At 45.3% G+C, this 15,543-nt stretch overlaps 2 protein-coding genes and 1 long non-coding RNA gene across 8 annotated transcripts in view; 2 read left to right on the forward strand and 1 right to left on the reverse strand.

Moving 5' to 3' along the window:
• Positions 1-97: 97 nt before the first annotated feature.
• stradb (STE20 related adaptor beta) lies at positions 98-9,070 on the reverse strand. Of its 6 annotated transcripts, none has more exons than XM_019857437.1 (13): positions 8,871-9,069; positions 8,563-8,628; positions 7,516-7,582; positions 6,298-6,378; positions 5,865-5,967; positions 4,978-5,099; positions 4,761-4,869; positions 4,554-4,677; positions 3,428-3,599; positions 3,228-3,332; positions 2,242-2,489; positions 2,116-2,158; positions 98-1,153 (listed from the first exon to the last, which is right to left on the reverse strand). In XM_019857437.1, the coding sequence occupies exons 3-13, from the start codon at positions 7,525-7,527 to the stop codon at positions 989-991; spliced, it is 1,284 nt and encodes a 427-aa protein (XP_019712996.1). In that variant the 5' UTR covers positions 7,528-7,582; positions 8,563-8,628; positions 8,871-9,069; the 3' UTR covers positions 98-988. The 6 variants fall into 6 exon arrangements, with proteins under 6 accessions (XP_019712996.1, XP_019712992.1, XP_019712994.1 ...); XM_019857433.1 differs by having other exon boundaries at positions 7,516-7,592; XM_019857435.1 differs by having other exon boundaries at positions 7,516-7,592; positions 8,563-8,668.
• On the forward strand, positions 2,706-7,537 carry LOC109507786 (uncharacterized). Its single transcript, XR_002166531.1, has 3 exons — positions 2,706-3,088; positions 6,221-6,413; positions 7,462-7,537. It is a non-coding gene; the product is annotated as an uncharacterized LOC109507786 (long non-coding RNA).
• Positions 9,071-9,109: 39 nt separating the features above from the next.
• Positions 9,110-15,543, forward strand: part of trak2 (trafficking protein, kinesin binding 2) — a 16,132-nt gene continuing 9,698 nt past the window's right edge. Inside the window, exons 1-6 of the mRNA XM_019857425.1 lie at positions 9,110-9,230; positions 10,591-10,720; positions 10,839-11,030; positions 13,353-13,412; positions 14,580-14,656; positions 14,746-14,862. Coding sequence (XP_019712984.1) covers positions 10,666-10,720; positions 10,839-11,030; positions 13,353-13,412; positions 14,580-14,656; positions 14,746-14,862 — 501 coding nt within the window. The 5' untranslated portion in view covers positions 9,110-9,230; positions 10,591-10,665. The remainder of the gene's footprint in view (positions 9,231-10,590; positions 10,721-10,838; positions 11,031-13,352; positions 13,413-14,579; positions 14,657-14,745; positions 14,863-15,543) is intronic.

Below are 15,543 nucleotides of genomic sequence, written 5' to 3' on the forward strand. Positions count from 1 at the left end.
ATGCAAAGTACAATTGTTTTGTCTCTTCAGGAGTGTTTTTTGAACCATGTAGCCAGATTTTATGTCAAAGTGTTAAATACAAGACAAAAGCCAAACCACTTGCATATTGGTTTAATATGTCGAATTGTCTCGTTCTCATCTTTGATACGTACTTTACATCACAGTGCACATGATCACAGTTCCACAGAGGTCTCCGCGTGAAGCATTGTCGCGCGTCATCGCTCGCCCACGGGCACGTTTCTTCTTTGGCTCATGATCAGGTGAGGAAACGTTGCCTATTTACTCGTGGTAAAAAGTACACCCGACGCGGAGGTCACTTAGATTGAGCGGGATGCGGCCTTTTCTTCGTTTTTGTGCGCTGCCCCTTTTGTTCAAAGGCCATGTCAAATGAGGTAGGGCACCCCCGTCGTTTCACCACTTCGACAAGTGGCTTGTAAATTGCCGAGTGATTCAAAAGGGTAAAACGTGGAGAGTGATAGGCGGTGACGTGAACCGTCCAATTGGCTGGTAGCGCTGATTTCTATTCACTCGTTCAACTCCCTCTTGAAGTTTTATCTGAAAGTGTTCATTGGGTATATGTTAGCTAGGAAGATGACACGCCGCTTTTCGAATACCAGGTTTCTGTGATATTTAGAAAGAAAAAAAAAAAGAGGACCGCGATAAGGCATTACAAAACTTTTTATCCACCACGAATGCGACCTATATTATAACCCGTACAACTCAAGTGGAGGAAAAAAGGGAAAAAATGGCATTTGAACAGGTGTGTCGACTTGTTCGATCCACTGTGGGCTTCATTCCTAATGGTAAGTAACACAAACAGCATCTCACACCCTTCACAAGCAAGCACTATTTCTTAAGAGTCACAATTGGTACAGTACGTATGGGGGGGGGTATGTAACACACAGGATGTCTTTGTTAATTTACAACTGCCCCTATGTTTCCCTTTTCTGTTCCTTTAACACAGCAGATGAGGCCATTCGGTTGACTTTTAGGAGAAATCCCAGGACGGCTCGGCACAACCCGCCGTGACTGCCGTTGGAGAGTGGCAGGACGGGCTCGGGGGGTACGATGATAAGAGCGCCACCTCGGAGCTACTGAGCGGCACCGCTGGGTACACAAGGCTGAGGAAGGAGTCTCTGGTGTGCCTCTTCACCTGTGCAAGCGCGACATTGTGTCAGGATCCTGCAGGTATCAGCAAATCTTATGGAATCATTTTTAAAGGCAGTTTTTTTTTTCTTATATCAATGGCTGTCGGTGGCTTAAACTGGTTAAATTTACCGCATGGTTAGCGTGATTAGCATCATTAGCGTTTCACACGGTGGACATCGGTGACGGGAACATTACTTATTTTTGTTTGCTTTTTTTTTTTTTTTTTCAAATTAAGAGCTTAAGAGCAAATTTATTGGACCATGAAGCGACTCGTGGATGAGTGCCCGTTTTGTTCATTGTACATTACATTTTAACTATTCCCCAGTCTCCACAAATATAAATATAATCTTAGCCTGACTTGGGAGTCACTTCAGAGTGAAAACCCGGCCAGACGCTCGACTCTTGGCTGTCAAAGGGGTTGTGGTGTGGGAGTGCCCGCGCAAAGCCCTTTGAGAACTGTAGCAACCTAGCTCCATGCTAACTGCTAGCCAGCAGCCAACCAACGGTGTCTTCATTTAGTTCATGCTTCTGGACAATGTGTTAAAAAATACTTTTAATACCATTCAAGGCCTTAACTTTCGCCAAATCGTTTTCATGGCTTTTTAATGACCCGCGGTAAACGTTTCCACTTAAAGACACAGAAAGGAGAAAAGGACTCCAGTTTCTTTTCTCCTCCAGAGTTCCCCCAAACTTCTCCTATAAGACCCAAAGATCGAAGTCGAATAAATCAGATATTGTTTATTGTAATGTAGTGCTTATGTTTGTTAAAAACACATGCGAAGAGGACCTTCAATTGCATATTAAAACTCATTCACTCCCAAGACGTTTTTAAACGTCTTTTGAGACTTGGTCCAGAATTGCCTGGTACTGAATGAGTTAAATTGCCGTCACAATAGAGTAATGAGGAAAAACAATCGCAATTTGATTGATTTTCATTTTGGCCCCTCTCCATACAAAAGAACCCACCTGTTTGAAGAAGGCGTGGCTCATGAGGGCAGAGGCCGTCGGTCTGAAAGGAGCACAAAATCCCGAGGTGAGCTTGAAAGCCGCCGATTCCCACAATTTCATCGAGTGTCAACGGACGAGCAAGACCTGCGCTCGGGCTGCTGCTGCAGACACAGTTGCACCAAATTGTGCAAGGTGGCAGAGTGGTTTTTGGGTCCGGGACTCCGAGGTCCTTCTGTGGCGGGTGGAGGAGCGCCGGTACTGTGAGTCGCGCTCTCTCCCATGCCGGAGTCCACCCCGGACCGGGACACCTTCAGTGCCCCCAGCTCGCCGAGTGGGAAGAGAGCCGTGTCGGTCAGGCAGCGGTGCAAACCGCGCAGCTTCAGGAGCAGAGTCTAAACCCGCCCCACACATTGAGCGAACGTGGTGACTGGCACCCACAAACAACCCAAAACGTCACAAAAGCAGGACTGCGTACGCTACGACGCGCGAGCGTAGCATTAGATTGATCAGTTTCAAAATCTGGTCAAAGTAGGGTCAGGGCTTTCAAGTGCAGGACTCCAGACGAGCCGCTTTCCCTCCGTCCATTACTGTTATTTAGTATTTCAGGCCGACCCACATGGGCCCAGGCCGTACCTCGTCGGTGACAGCCGATCCTAATTTCCACCTCACACACAGGCGCCACACGCAGCTAAATAAAAAAAAATAAACACAACAAACACACATGCACACACACTGAGAGGTGTTTGGTGAAATCAAACCAATGTGGGACACGTGTCATTGAGGCGTGTATCCAACACGGTGTGATTTATGTCTTTGGTTGCGTGTCAGGTGTGCGGCACCTGCGCATGACGTGCTACCAATGAGTCCGTTCTCGACCCCGTTTGGCTGTCACTGATGAACGGACGGACTGGGCCCGCCTGAAATACTGACGGACTCGGCGGACTGACGATGCCCACCTCTGCGAGAGGAGCGCCCTCCACCTGAAAATTCAGTAAGTCCACTTGGAAAGTAATTATTCATACTCTTGGTTGTGGCGTGTCAAATTTAGAAGACATAATTCATTTTCACTTGACGGGGCGGAGGGGACTTAAGAGTGAGAGAGTGTAAGGATTTTTGCCACCTGATTTTACCTGAGTGGGTGCCATGTCCTGGAAGGGCACCCTGCCGCTCACCAGCTCGCAGGCGGCAATACCCAAACTGTAGATATCAGACTTGACTCCATAACCGTGGAGATCCTACCGAGGGACACGGCAAAAAGGTACAAAAACCAAAAAAGAATCGGCGGACGAATCAGCGAAGAACCCCGCCGTGTGGCAAGACAAGAACTGACCTGCTGCAGTAGTTCGGGGCTCAACCAGGGCAGCAGGGCGGGACTGTGGTGGGGCATGTCGAACACCGCCCTCATCCTCTTCCCTTCACGCATCATACTGTAAACGCCGTGCAGTCCCGACAGGTAGACGCGACCTTCTTCTGACAAGAGGATGTGACTGGCCTTCACACCCCTGATGCATCAAAGAGCATTTGGGGGTGACCGTTTGTATGCTCAACCTTTGACCGTTCTTGAACGCCGGTTGACCGCTCACATTAGCTAACTGCTCACTCAAACTTTCAGTATCAACCACAACCTTTTGTGGAAAACACATAAGAAGTTTATCAGCATTTAAAAAAAAAATTGAGTGCCCCCCCCCAAAAAAAGCACTTGAATGGCCATCAATTGCATGTGGATTTTCACCATGCATAGGCTGGCTCGGTTCCCCCTCCCCCCCTCCGAATATCAGGTGTCCGCTCTATAGTTTTATGTTGCAATATCATCTTTAACCACTAGATGGCAAATATTGCTGGTTAGGAAGTGAGTGGTCCTCTGTCACTCCCTAGAAGTGTTGAAGGCTCATTGTTGCCCCGTCCAGCATTTAAGTTGCCCATCCCTGATGTAGTCCGGACACACAAAAACTGGAACCGAGTGGAAACATGGAGGACTACTTATCGTTTAAATACTCACAGCAACAAAAACACGACCTGTCAAGGAAAATGGGTGGAATAGCTTGTCTCGTTTCTATTAATGACAGGAAAATGGATGTAATAGCTTGTCTCGTTTCTATTATGATGTGAAACCCCTCCAAACAAAAAAAATGGACTTTAGGGCTGTCACTCATCAAATTCCCGATCAATGATTCCATTAAATAATGGAATGGATTCTATTCTAAACCTTGCGCGTTGTGGTGCCGACAAAGCCTCAAGGGAAAAAATTGGTGTCAACATTTTTTTGTTGTCGACTCATCGGACTTGGTTGACCCTTCCCCCCTCATGCTACCCACCGCCCCAGCCCTAATTGACCTCACTGTTGGCACCCTAACCCCCCCCTCATGCTCCCCACCGCCCCAGCCCTAATTGACCTCACTGTTGGCTCGGGGACATGTCTTGCGTTTTCAAATATGAAAAAAAAAGCCAACACCTACCTGTGAACGTAGCCCATGCAGTGCAGATAGTCCAACGCTTGCAAGACGCCATACAGGAGGTACGCTATTAAGGACTCGCTCATTCCATCAGGGAAATACGTTCTCATGAGAAAGTGTGCAGAGCCTGCGAGCGGGAGGGAAGGGGTGCACGAGCTCTCACCACAGATGCCTCGGCTGGGAGCTTTTGTGGATGGGTATGAAACTGACCGTAGGCCATGAGCGGCGTAAGGACCCACAGCTGGCAGCAAGAGCTGAAGACCAGTCGGAACGTCAGCAGGTTTGGGTGACGGACCCGCCTGGACAGGAAAACTTCATTCTGGGGCGGGAAACCAGAAGGGGACATCCAACGATAAGAATCCCAAATTTCCTTGCGGAACAACAAATGCCGGCCCTGATCCGAACCCCAAAGTGGACTCGGGCTCACCAGGAGCTGTAGCAGCTCCTCCTCCGTGCACTCATCCAGGTTGGTTTGTTTTATCGCCACCAGTTGCCCAGTTGGAGTGTGACGGGCCATGCGCACCTGGCTCAGGTTGTTGAAACCCCACCCTGTCACACACATGATGGATCCATCACAACCTTGACATCACATGCGTTCAGCTCGTTCACAACATTCTGCCGCTGTGTTAAACAGATTTGATTTTAAAAGCTTAATTTGACGATCGGATCAACATCTTTCTGACTAGTAACAGTCCTAAATGCATTTTGAACCGTTGGAATTTTTCATTCAAGATTCGTTCAGTCAATCAAATTTGATTGAAATGGTGCGATTCATGAATAGAAATGCAACTTAAAGTGCTGTGGAATGAAAACATCCACGATACGACGTAAAAAGAAGACCTGTCCTTTCCCTCCTAACATACAGAGAGAGAGAGAGAGAGAGAGAGAGAGAGAGAGAGAGAATTGTTTGTTTGTTTGTTTGTTCATTTATTTATTAACAGAGACAGAGGTGCAGCGTTCGATTCCGGGTTCCGGCCTCCCTGTGTGGATTTTGCATGTTCACCCCGTGCCTGCGTGGGTTTTTGTCTGGGTATTCCGGCTTCCTCCCACATTCCAAAAGGATACAGGGTAGGTTAAGTGATCACTCCAAAAAAAGTTACGTTTAAGTCTAGAAAGACTGCCAATGTTATGTTAAGTGGAGTTGTTGGCATCTATTGAACGTGACTATAAAGTCACTTTTCTAACGTTGTTGCTTGTCAAATGAAGTTATCGGTGACTCAACTAAGTCACTTTTCAAGTCAAGTATGACTTAAAGTAACTGGCTCAATAAAAGTAAAATAATAATAAAAATAAGTCCATTGCCAGTTCTCTCACCCAGCTCAACGAGGAACTGGTAATGGGCAGGCTCTGCTGACAATGGCGCGATGTTGCCGTCGCCGCATCTCACCGTCGGGTGTGCAGGGGTGCTCCCGGGACCCTGCGGTTCAACGGCACCATTCCGCAGTTGAGATCAAAATGAATGAAAACTGTGAAAAACACTCAAAGGATTGAAGATGGTGTTTCTAACGCGACACAATGTCGTTTTAACTCCCAATTTTTGTGATTTGGGCACAGCCCACAATTTCCCGCATGCATACGCGTCGAGACAAATCAAGAAAGACGGGGCTACTACACCGGTACCGACATGAACCTGCGCTTCGGCGGGTCAGCTGTCTCAATTTGGATTACAGGAATGAAAAGTGAGCGGACGGGGTCAACAAGCCGGAAGGTCCATCATGCGTCTTTCTGTCTGTCCAGTGCTACTGACCGAGCGATGCTGACCGGTGTCCTCGTAGCACTCCTCTATGTCCATGGGCTGGACCTGAGTGTGGGAGATGCAGGAGCAGTCCTGGTGAAGGAGGAGCGGGGGGGAGGCAAGCACAGGTGAGACACCCGCCGACGGGGAAGGGTGAACAAGGGGGCGGAGCCTGGGGAAGAAGGTGCCTGGCATGCAGGGGGGGGGGGGGCTAACCAACGCGGCAATAGTCGCGATTCATGGTATTCGTTTACGTGATGACATTGATCGTATGAATGATTTATCATCATGGAAAGATAAATCATCTCCAGGAAATCCATCGTTGGTCCGACCATGGTGGGTTTTGTCATGGAGAAAATTTGGCAAGCTGAACAGCAATAAGGCTGTCGACATTAGTCTGCAGGCCCCTGAGCCAATCAGGATGCAGACCACAAAAATATAAATAAATAAATCCGTGTTATAGCGAGGGATTACCGTACATGCACAAATTTATATCTCTAAAACTCGGCCAGCGTTCACACTTTCAAGCGATCAGTCCGACAATATTCCCGGGAAATTATCATTTTTGGAACGGGCCACATTGGTTTACGTGATGACATTGATCGTATGAATGATTTATCATCATGGATAGATAAATCATCTCCAGGAAATCCGTCGTTGGTCCGACCATTTGTGGGTTTTGTCATGGAGAAAATTTGGCAAGCTGAACAGCAATGAGGCAGTCGACATTAGTCTACAGTCCCTGAGCCAATCAGGATGCAGACCACAAAAAAATGAATAAATAAATCCGTGTTATAGCGAGGGATTACCGTACATGCACAAATTTATATCTCTAAAACTCGGCCAGCGTTCACACTTTCAAGCGATCAGTCCGACAATATTCCCGGGAAATTATCATTTTTGGAACGGGCCACATTGATGACCTCTGGTTTCGAGAGTAGCTTCACAAGCAGTGAGCAAAAAGATGACTGGATGCAACAATTATTCCACGTGAATATCGTCGTAGAAAAACGCCATTGCTCTCGCAGCCGCATTAAGGACTATTTTTGTGATGTATCGGTACTTGAGTCCAATCTGCATAGAAAAGAACTTACTATCTGATTTCATTTTCCAACAAATGAGTTGCAGATATCAAACTTATGACGTAGAAATCCAGAATACAGTCCTGAATTTCAGAAGATCGATTTGATGAAGACGCAAACACGTGCCCATGCTCCGCAAAAGTCTTACCAAGAAAGACATGGAGTCTTTGAGGCGCCGCTCAAATCACAAGTCGTGGCGTTCATCCACCCGAGAGCTGCAGAAGACAGTTGGAAAGAGAGACACGCTCTTTGTTCGGCAGACGGAATGCATCCAACCTCAACCACTCCAGCTGTCAGGCATCGCTAATTTTGAGTATCTTGACTGCAGAAAAGTATGATCCAAGTGAAAGCCTATTTGCCATTTCGTTCATGACAAAATGAAAGTGGGCAAGTGAGGAATGAAGCAAGAAGCTTCCGATTTTTTTGGAACCGCATTTAAGGTCCAATGTGTTATTGCTAGCATGTTTCTTTTTAAATATGTTAGCTTCTCTCCACTGAAAACATCACGGCATGAAATGTAAAAACACCTGAAGAGATTTTTGAGAAATAAAATGTGTGTTGCTGGTTGCACCGAAACCTTTTTTATCTGTAAGTGTGCTGTGTATTGTTGTTGCTCTTTTTCTGTATTGTGAATGACAACAGAAGTCTCACGTTAACCCACAAAAGTATTCATTTGACTTGACTGAAATTTGCAGTTGTATAAAATGTTTTCATCTTAAAGACTAATCACTTGCACTGTAAGTACGTCTGCCTCACAGTGCTGAGGTGCAGGGTTTGATTCCGGTTCCAGCCTTCCTGTGTGGAATTTGCATGTTCTCCCCGCGCCTGCGTGGATTTTCTCCGGGTACTCCGCTTTGCTCCCACATTCCAAAAACATGCATTGCAAGTTCATGGAACACTCTGAATTGTCCCTAGCTGTGATTGTGACTGTGAATGGCTGTTTGTCTATGTGTGCCTGGTGATTGGCTGGCAACCAGTTCAGGGTGTACCCCGTCAGTAAAATACTGCCTGAAGACAGCTGAGATAGGCGCCAACGCACCCGCGACCATCATGAGGATAAGCAGCTTGGATAATGGATGGATGAATGGATGTCCACAGTAGTATCCAGGTGAAGTATCACAAAGTCACACTGGTTCAGTTTTGAGAAAAACCCAAATTGTAAGAAATAATCACGTATACTCAGCTTCCAGTTTACCTGAATGTACAGTACCAGCTGACCTGGAGGCACCGGCCAAGATGGTCAACTCAGCAGCTTGGTAGACTGCGACATTAGATGCAAATTTACATTGAGGTCTGTATCACTAGGATCAATTCAATTAAATGACATAATACACACAAAGTGATCTTGACAAAAAAATGAACTTTGTTTCGAGTTGATACTAATCAACCACGTTTTGGGACGCGGCATCGTGGCAGTTTTTCTTAACACGCCTGCCTCGATGTATAATTGTTTCTGCTGTAAAAACCGTATCAGTATTTATATCACAGTTTAAATGCCCTTACCTTGATCCACAGCTGTGGGGGTTTTCGATGCATTTACGGAATAAAAGCTGTGCATAAAAATGTGTTTCTGCCAACAGATTTTCAAAGTACATCAGTCATGTCGTGAACAATTTACAGACACGACATTTTCAGTCCAGATGAGGGTATATTGTGCAAGACATTTAATTTAACACAGATGAGTGTCTGTCGCGTAGTGATGACATCATACTGTCCGCCGTCGTAGTTTGTTGTGGCCGTTTCTCTGCTCCGCCCCCAATTCCTCTCTTGGCGTTTGTCGACTTTTGAGAGAGAGACCTTCTTGGCAATCCTCAGGCACGTTTCACCGGAATTCCTCATGTTGTGGATTAATATTGATAAAGGGTAAGGCCGCTTTTAAACAATATTTAATCATTTGAGATGCTCGTTCTTCGAGCGTAAGTTGATATTTGCATGTGATAAATCGATGCTGTCATCCTCGCCTATTCGAGCTAAATTATACTCTGAGGATTTCTCTTACATAAAAACGAGAATTGCATGCATTTGATGGGGGATTAACATCTTAGTATACAAGTTAAATAGTATATCTGCACAGGGAAAGCGTAATAACGATTTCGTCATTCGTCAATAGGTTAGCGATGACAGTGGCTAACGAAGAGCTAGCATCATTGCGTTTTTTTCTTTGGCATTCATGGTACTCTACTCGGTTATGTGCACTGCATTCCTCATCTAAAGGAATTTTCATGATTTCCGAGATCACTTCAAAATGCGTTTCGTGAGTTCCGCCTCTTACGCAAATTTAGCATTGATGAATCGTGGCTACTTCCTCAACCCCAAAGAGAACTTCCAGCCCAAGGAGAAATGTTGGTTTTGATTACAGCCCAAATTGGAATCAACGTGGAAATCAAATGAAAATGGCTCCAGTTAAGCAAATGTCTGTATGAATATGACTCATCGAATGACTCCCACACTCAAAACACTCGCTCAATCTCAACACTGTCGAAAAATTGAAATTGCTCAAACGAACCTTTAGTTGTATTTATTATTAATAAGCCCTTTGGAAAATGGCTGAATTGGTTAATAAATGGTATAGGTTTGAAACCGCTATCTCTGCAAGTGTTTCTATTTTCAAATGACCATTTCTACAGGATTTATAGGAAATCACAATGTCCCATCACTGGCGTGCTATTTTTAGAACAGACGTGAACTTGGTGGCGGCCTGGTGCCCATGGGCAATATGTTGATGACCCCTGGTCAACAGTATGTTCCAACACAAATGTGCAATGAGGTTTGTTGTGCCGTGCAACTATTCATTAGTCAATCAAATTGCCAGATGCTATTATTGATGGGTCACAACTGTATACAGTAGTCGTGCGCAACATGGCTGCAGTATTTCGCCTGTCACATCAATCTGCCCAACACTTTCGGGCACGCTTCTCTTATGTAAGCAGAGGCTGAGCTTTTTCCAAGGATTTACTATCTCTCTCTCTCTCTCTCTCTCTCTCTCTCTCACACACACACACACACACGTGTTTGTGTGCTTGTGAGCATGCGTGTACACGCCTGGCCACAAGGTCAACAACACTGGCAGTTGTTTTGCTTGAAGGCTAGCATCAATTCGTGCCACTTTTATTCTTCAGGGAGAGCATCAAGTATCATCACTTCAGTTGTCCTGTCACACTGCATAATTCACTGTTGAATGAAAGAAAGCTTTTCTTTTCTTCTTTCACATCTCTTCCTGCAGGTAATGGTGTGAGGCTGCCATCCACCACTGTGAGCCCAGGATATGTGACCCCTACGCCACACTTCTCCTCCTAACATGTTTGAAGTCAAACCGCGAGCCGTGGAGAAGAAGGAGTCCAGCACAGAGACGGGTGCGTGTGTGGTACAATTTAATCTCACCATCATTGGGCGTTGCAAGACAGTGTCATAAGAAAGAAAAAGCAGGAGAGTGTTACTCTTGCTGACATCATCATGGCTTGTGCCGCACAGATGAGGGCCTGGGGAGCAGCAGCAGGCACTACGGCTCCGGCTCAGTGGGTTCTGCTTCGGTGGAATCGGGCTCGTTCTACTTGTCAGACAGCCAGGATTGGGTGGTTTCCCCAAGCTGCTCCCCCGATGAAGGTCCTGCCCAGCGCACCGCTATCTCCCCCATGCTGGCAGAGGAGACTTTCCGCTACATGGGTAAGCGTGTTTGCGGTTCAAAAATCATTTCATCCATCCACCCGTTATCTCTGTGAGAGTGCAATGAATATTCATTTTAAAAAAAAAAAACAGCACTTGTTAAAAATTAAATGGATAGTACAGTGGTGCCTTGACTAAATTTTGCTGTCCTTCAATCCACTTTGTCTCACACTTAAAACATATTCCTTGAGAAAATACGGATATAAAATATATACATACAATTATCCGAGACAGTGAAATGTAACCCTGGCAGGCAGATGCAGCTAAAAATAAATCCTGACTGATACCTTAAACACTATATCAGGGAAATGTGTGTGTGTGTGTGTGTGTGTGTGTGTGTGTGTGTGTGTGTGTGTGTGTGTGTGTGTGCGCGCGTGCGTGCGCTTGTGTGTGTCCACTGGACACGTGAGGGCTCTCCTTTTTTACTCGATCTACATCCTCTTTAATTCCAGTCACGGGGGATTACAGTGGCTCTGACACTGCATATGGTCATCACATGTTGGCCTTGACATGATCCCCTTTTACGTTGTAAAGCTGTTATTCTTTCTCAGCCCTTGTTTTTTTTTTTTTTGTTTTTTTTTACTTGCACGGAATGGGGAGACAAAGTCATCCCGCTGAGGTCCCGCCTTGGGTGACGGTATCGGGACAAAGCCCGTTGTCTGCCTGCAGGAGACAGATCGAGGCAAAGTGGGGTGGGGGGGAGGCCTCCAGTGACTCCATTTGCATCTCCAAGGGAGTCATGGGATTTGGTTGTCATGTGTGTGGAGTTGATTCGATCATAGTCAGAGCCCTTAAAAAAAAAAAACAGGAAATGCCTGTCTGTGTGAATGCTTATTTTCCCAGTCACAGACCCGTACATCCAAAGAAGATGCACGACAAGTAGGCGTGACTTCCTCCCTTTACAATGTCACATTTTTCCCTGTTGATGTCCTCCTTAAATTACTTAATCTGCATAGTTTCACAAAACCCGCAGGTTAGATTAGTCTACAAATGATCTTCTTTCTGCCTCCTTCAAGACCCCCCACCCACCCCCCCCCAAGAAATAGCGAGCTCTCTTTATTGACAATATCGTTTGGATCTGAGCTGCACATTAAGGTCATGGTCAAATAACCGAAGCAAAATCTCTACGTCAAAGCTTTGCAAAGCTAGTTTTTCCACCTAGATTAATGTTACCGCAGTGGCCACTCTGTAGGAATAAACTCATTCAAACATGCGCCTCCGACAGTCACAGCTCACTCACATTCATCCTTGGATAGGCACATCATTCACCAGGCCAAGCCCCGCCTTTTAAAGCCATACACACTCAAAGTCACGGCTACTACAGCAGAACATGAGTATGGCGACCCCATGTGTGCAAAAATAATAGCCACACTGCACATGTGTATGTTGTTATTTAATCAAAAAAAAAAACCCTCACATTTTAACCAATTAATCAATTGGATAATAAGATAAGAAGACCTTTATTTGTCTCACAATGGACAAATTCCCAATTTACAGCAACAAAATTATGAAAGGGAGAAAGTAGAAGACACAAAGTATTTAAATAAATATAAAATATAAATCTAAGCATATTAAAAACGGATGAGTGGGGGTGAGTCCAGGTTTTCAGGACCTTCTGCTCAATAGCTTGATCTGAAGAATACTTGAGTCCACAAATTTTTGATGGCGGCAGCCCAAATAACGTGTCCATACTCGGCATGACCGCCCAGCCCCTCATTAGTGCTGAAATTTTATTGACGTGTAAGAATGATGAACGATTGCATAAATAGCGATTGGAAGACGGTCTAGTTCCAGTCAGACTGTGCAGAAGCACGGAACCAAATGCATTCTAAATGTTGAACTATCTTCTGCTTAGGTTCAACTATCATAACATGCAATGGTCTCCTGAATATTTTTAGTTCCTAGGGAAAGTTCTTGCAGTTGAAATGGAATATGATCAAACCCAGAGAAGAACACAAATGGGCAGAAAAAAAAAACAATTCACCTCAATCGAACAAGAAGATTATCACTGTGATCACGACACCCAAGTTACTGAAGTCAAAGCAGTCGGTTCCGACGAGAATAAGGAATGTCGTCATGTGTGACAAAGATGGAACCCAGTTATTTTTGCACCGAGCCTGGTGGCACTTCAGTCGCAATGTTTACATCCGGAGGTCAGGATTGGCCTCGGATGACAACGCCATCTGCTTCGCTTGAAAAATGACTCGTTGTACTGCGGAGATTCTCCGAACAAATGTGAAGCTCATACGTTCAATAAGCTGGTCCATTTGCTCTCCTGGCGGACTGATTAGAGCGGCATTTTCTCTTCTTATCTCTCACTAGCCTCCCTCTCTTTGGACCACCCCTCTCATACCTACTCTGCTTCCCACAACCTGTCCAAAGGTATCTTTCTTGACCTATCTGCTTCGCGTTAGCAGTGTGGCTTCCACATTTGCATTTCTAGTTGGTTCACAAGTAGTCCAATCAATCTGCTGCCGTTGAAGTAGTTCCGCGTAACGTGTCACAAGATGACCACGAGCAACTACTCTACAGGCACGCGGCAATCTTTTAGAGGCAATCCTGCTATGCGTGGCTGTGGGAAGCAATTTCCTTCCCTGCTCATGAGGAAAATGATCACTTAATTGATTATTGACTGTATAAATACGATATTGGCTGGTTAAAATATTCTTGCATCCAGCAGTGTTCCCCAACCACTGGGCCATTTGGTGCCAGGCTGCATAGAACGATTGATTTTTTTGTTGTTGCTGTATTTTTTTGGGGAGGGGGGGCGGCGTAAATGTCGTCCGTTTTTTTGGTGCTCGGTATTGGTGAGCACTCACACTTGAGCCCTTGGTCTGATGGACGTTGCATTGGTGCCCCTCCCTAATTAATGGTAAATGATTTCTAGCTGCAATTTGCTGTCAAATGATTTTTTTTGGGCGTCAAGTCATTTATTCCGACCTTAGCTTGAACTCCTGTATATCTTTTGCTGTCACTCCACTGCAAGAATTGTCGTAACACTGCATCACTCTTGGAACAGGCGCGCGCGCACACAACAACACACGACTCTGAACGATTCTATGACACTCATTCACATTTGAAACAGGAATACAAATTTTTTTTGGGGGGGGGGGGTATTGTTATCCCCGTTTGTCAGTAACCTAAAACGTTTCATCCCTAGTTTAACTGTAGAAAATGATTTGTTTTTTTTTACCATGAGAACTGGAGACTACTTGTCAGTATTCAAAGCATTTTTTTATCGAAAACAACTCCCTGAGCTTCCTTCGGCTGCGCTTAATACATTGGCTAGACACTACGTATTATCCAAGATTTGACCAAATATACTGTATGAAGATTGAAAATGTGATTTGAAAAAAAAAAAAATCACACCTAGCTAATTCATGTTGCTTGTGGTCAAAAAAAACTTCAAAGCTGACATGTTACACAAAATTTGTCTGTTCAATCTTTTGGGATTTCCTGAATGCTTCCATTTTGCATGCACGAGCTGCATGACTTGCGTCTGTGCCATTTGCTTGTACGTTCCTCTAAATGATCTTAACGTATTGTCAGTCCTCAGTTCCGATCGTGTGGAGCAGATGACCAAGACGTACAATGACATCGAAGTGGTCACACACCTTCTGGCTGAGGTTGGTATCGTGCCGCGCGCCGTCGTTTTGGTTTCTCACTCGTGCCCGCATCAGATCATTTCCCTTGAGCCCGCGTCTCTTGTCGTCAGCGTGATAGAGACCTGGAGCTGGCGGCTCGGATCGGACAGTCGCTTCTGCAGAGGAACCACCTGCTGCAAGAGCGCAACGAGGCTGTGGAGGAGCAGTTGGCGCAGACTCTGGACCAGGTAGCTTCAAATGCTTCATCAAATACAGTCCAGATTTCATTCCTGTCATTTTGATTTCTTCGTATTTCAAAACAACTATCTCACTAGTGACTCACTGTTAAGTCACTCACTGAACAATTAATATACACGGGACACATCACAATAAATTATAGTTTTGTCAAAGGACCTGATTTATATCAGGAACAAAAAAAAATCAATCAAAATGACATTGGATATAAAAAGTCTACAAACCACAGTTCAGATGCCGTAAAAAAAAGCATTTCTGTGTCATACTCACTATGGGAGGAGGAGAAAAGACAAAGAAGCCATGCGAAATGCGAAGCGAACCGAAGAATGACACGGCTAGCACGTTTAACACCGCACTTACTGTATGATTGACAGCACTTTTCACAGACGTCGGGCTGAAACCGCGTTAAAGCGGAGAACATCTAAATTTGAACAACAAACTAAACGAAACAGTGGTGGGTGCATCAGTCTATCTTAAGCGTTCCGTCATCATTTCAGGCCGGCCTGCGTGGACCCAGTCCGTCCGTCATTGGCAACTGCCAATCGGCCTTGAAAATGCACTTGATAAGTTAAACATAGGTGCAGCACAAGCACACATGAAGAAAAAAAAAGATGCGCACACACACACACACACACACACACACACACACACACACACACACACACACACACACA

The sequence above is a fragment of the Hippocampus comes genome, unplaced genomic scaffold (assembly GCF_001891065.2).
Source record: "Hippocampus comes isolate QL1 unplaced genomic scaffold, H_comes_QL1_v1.1 scaffold256, whole genome shotgun sequence".
Lineage (NCBI taxonomy): Eukaryota > Metazoa > Chordata > Actinopteri > Syngnathiformes > Syngnathidae > Hippocampus > Hippocampus comes.

Excerpts from the sequence above, each read along its gene's own strand:
- stradb (XM_019857436.1), bottom strand. Across the intron at positions 5,968-6,297 it reads ACACCGGTCAGCATCGCTCG|GGTCCCGGGAGCACCCCTGC; the intron begins GTCAGTAGCACT and ends GTTGAACCGCAG. Across the intron at positions 3,600-4,553 it reads TGCATGGGCTACGTTCACAG|GGGTGTGAAGGCCAGTCACA; the intron begins GTAGGTGTTGGC and ends TTGATGCATCAG.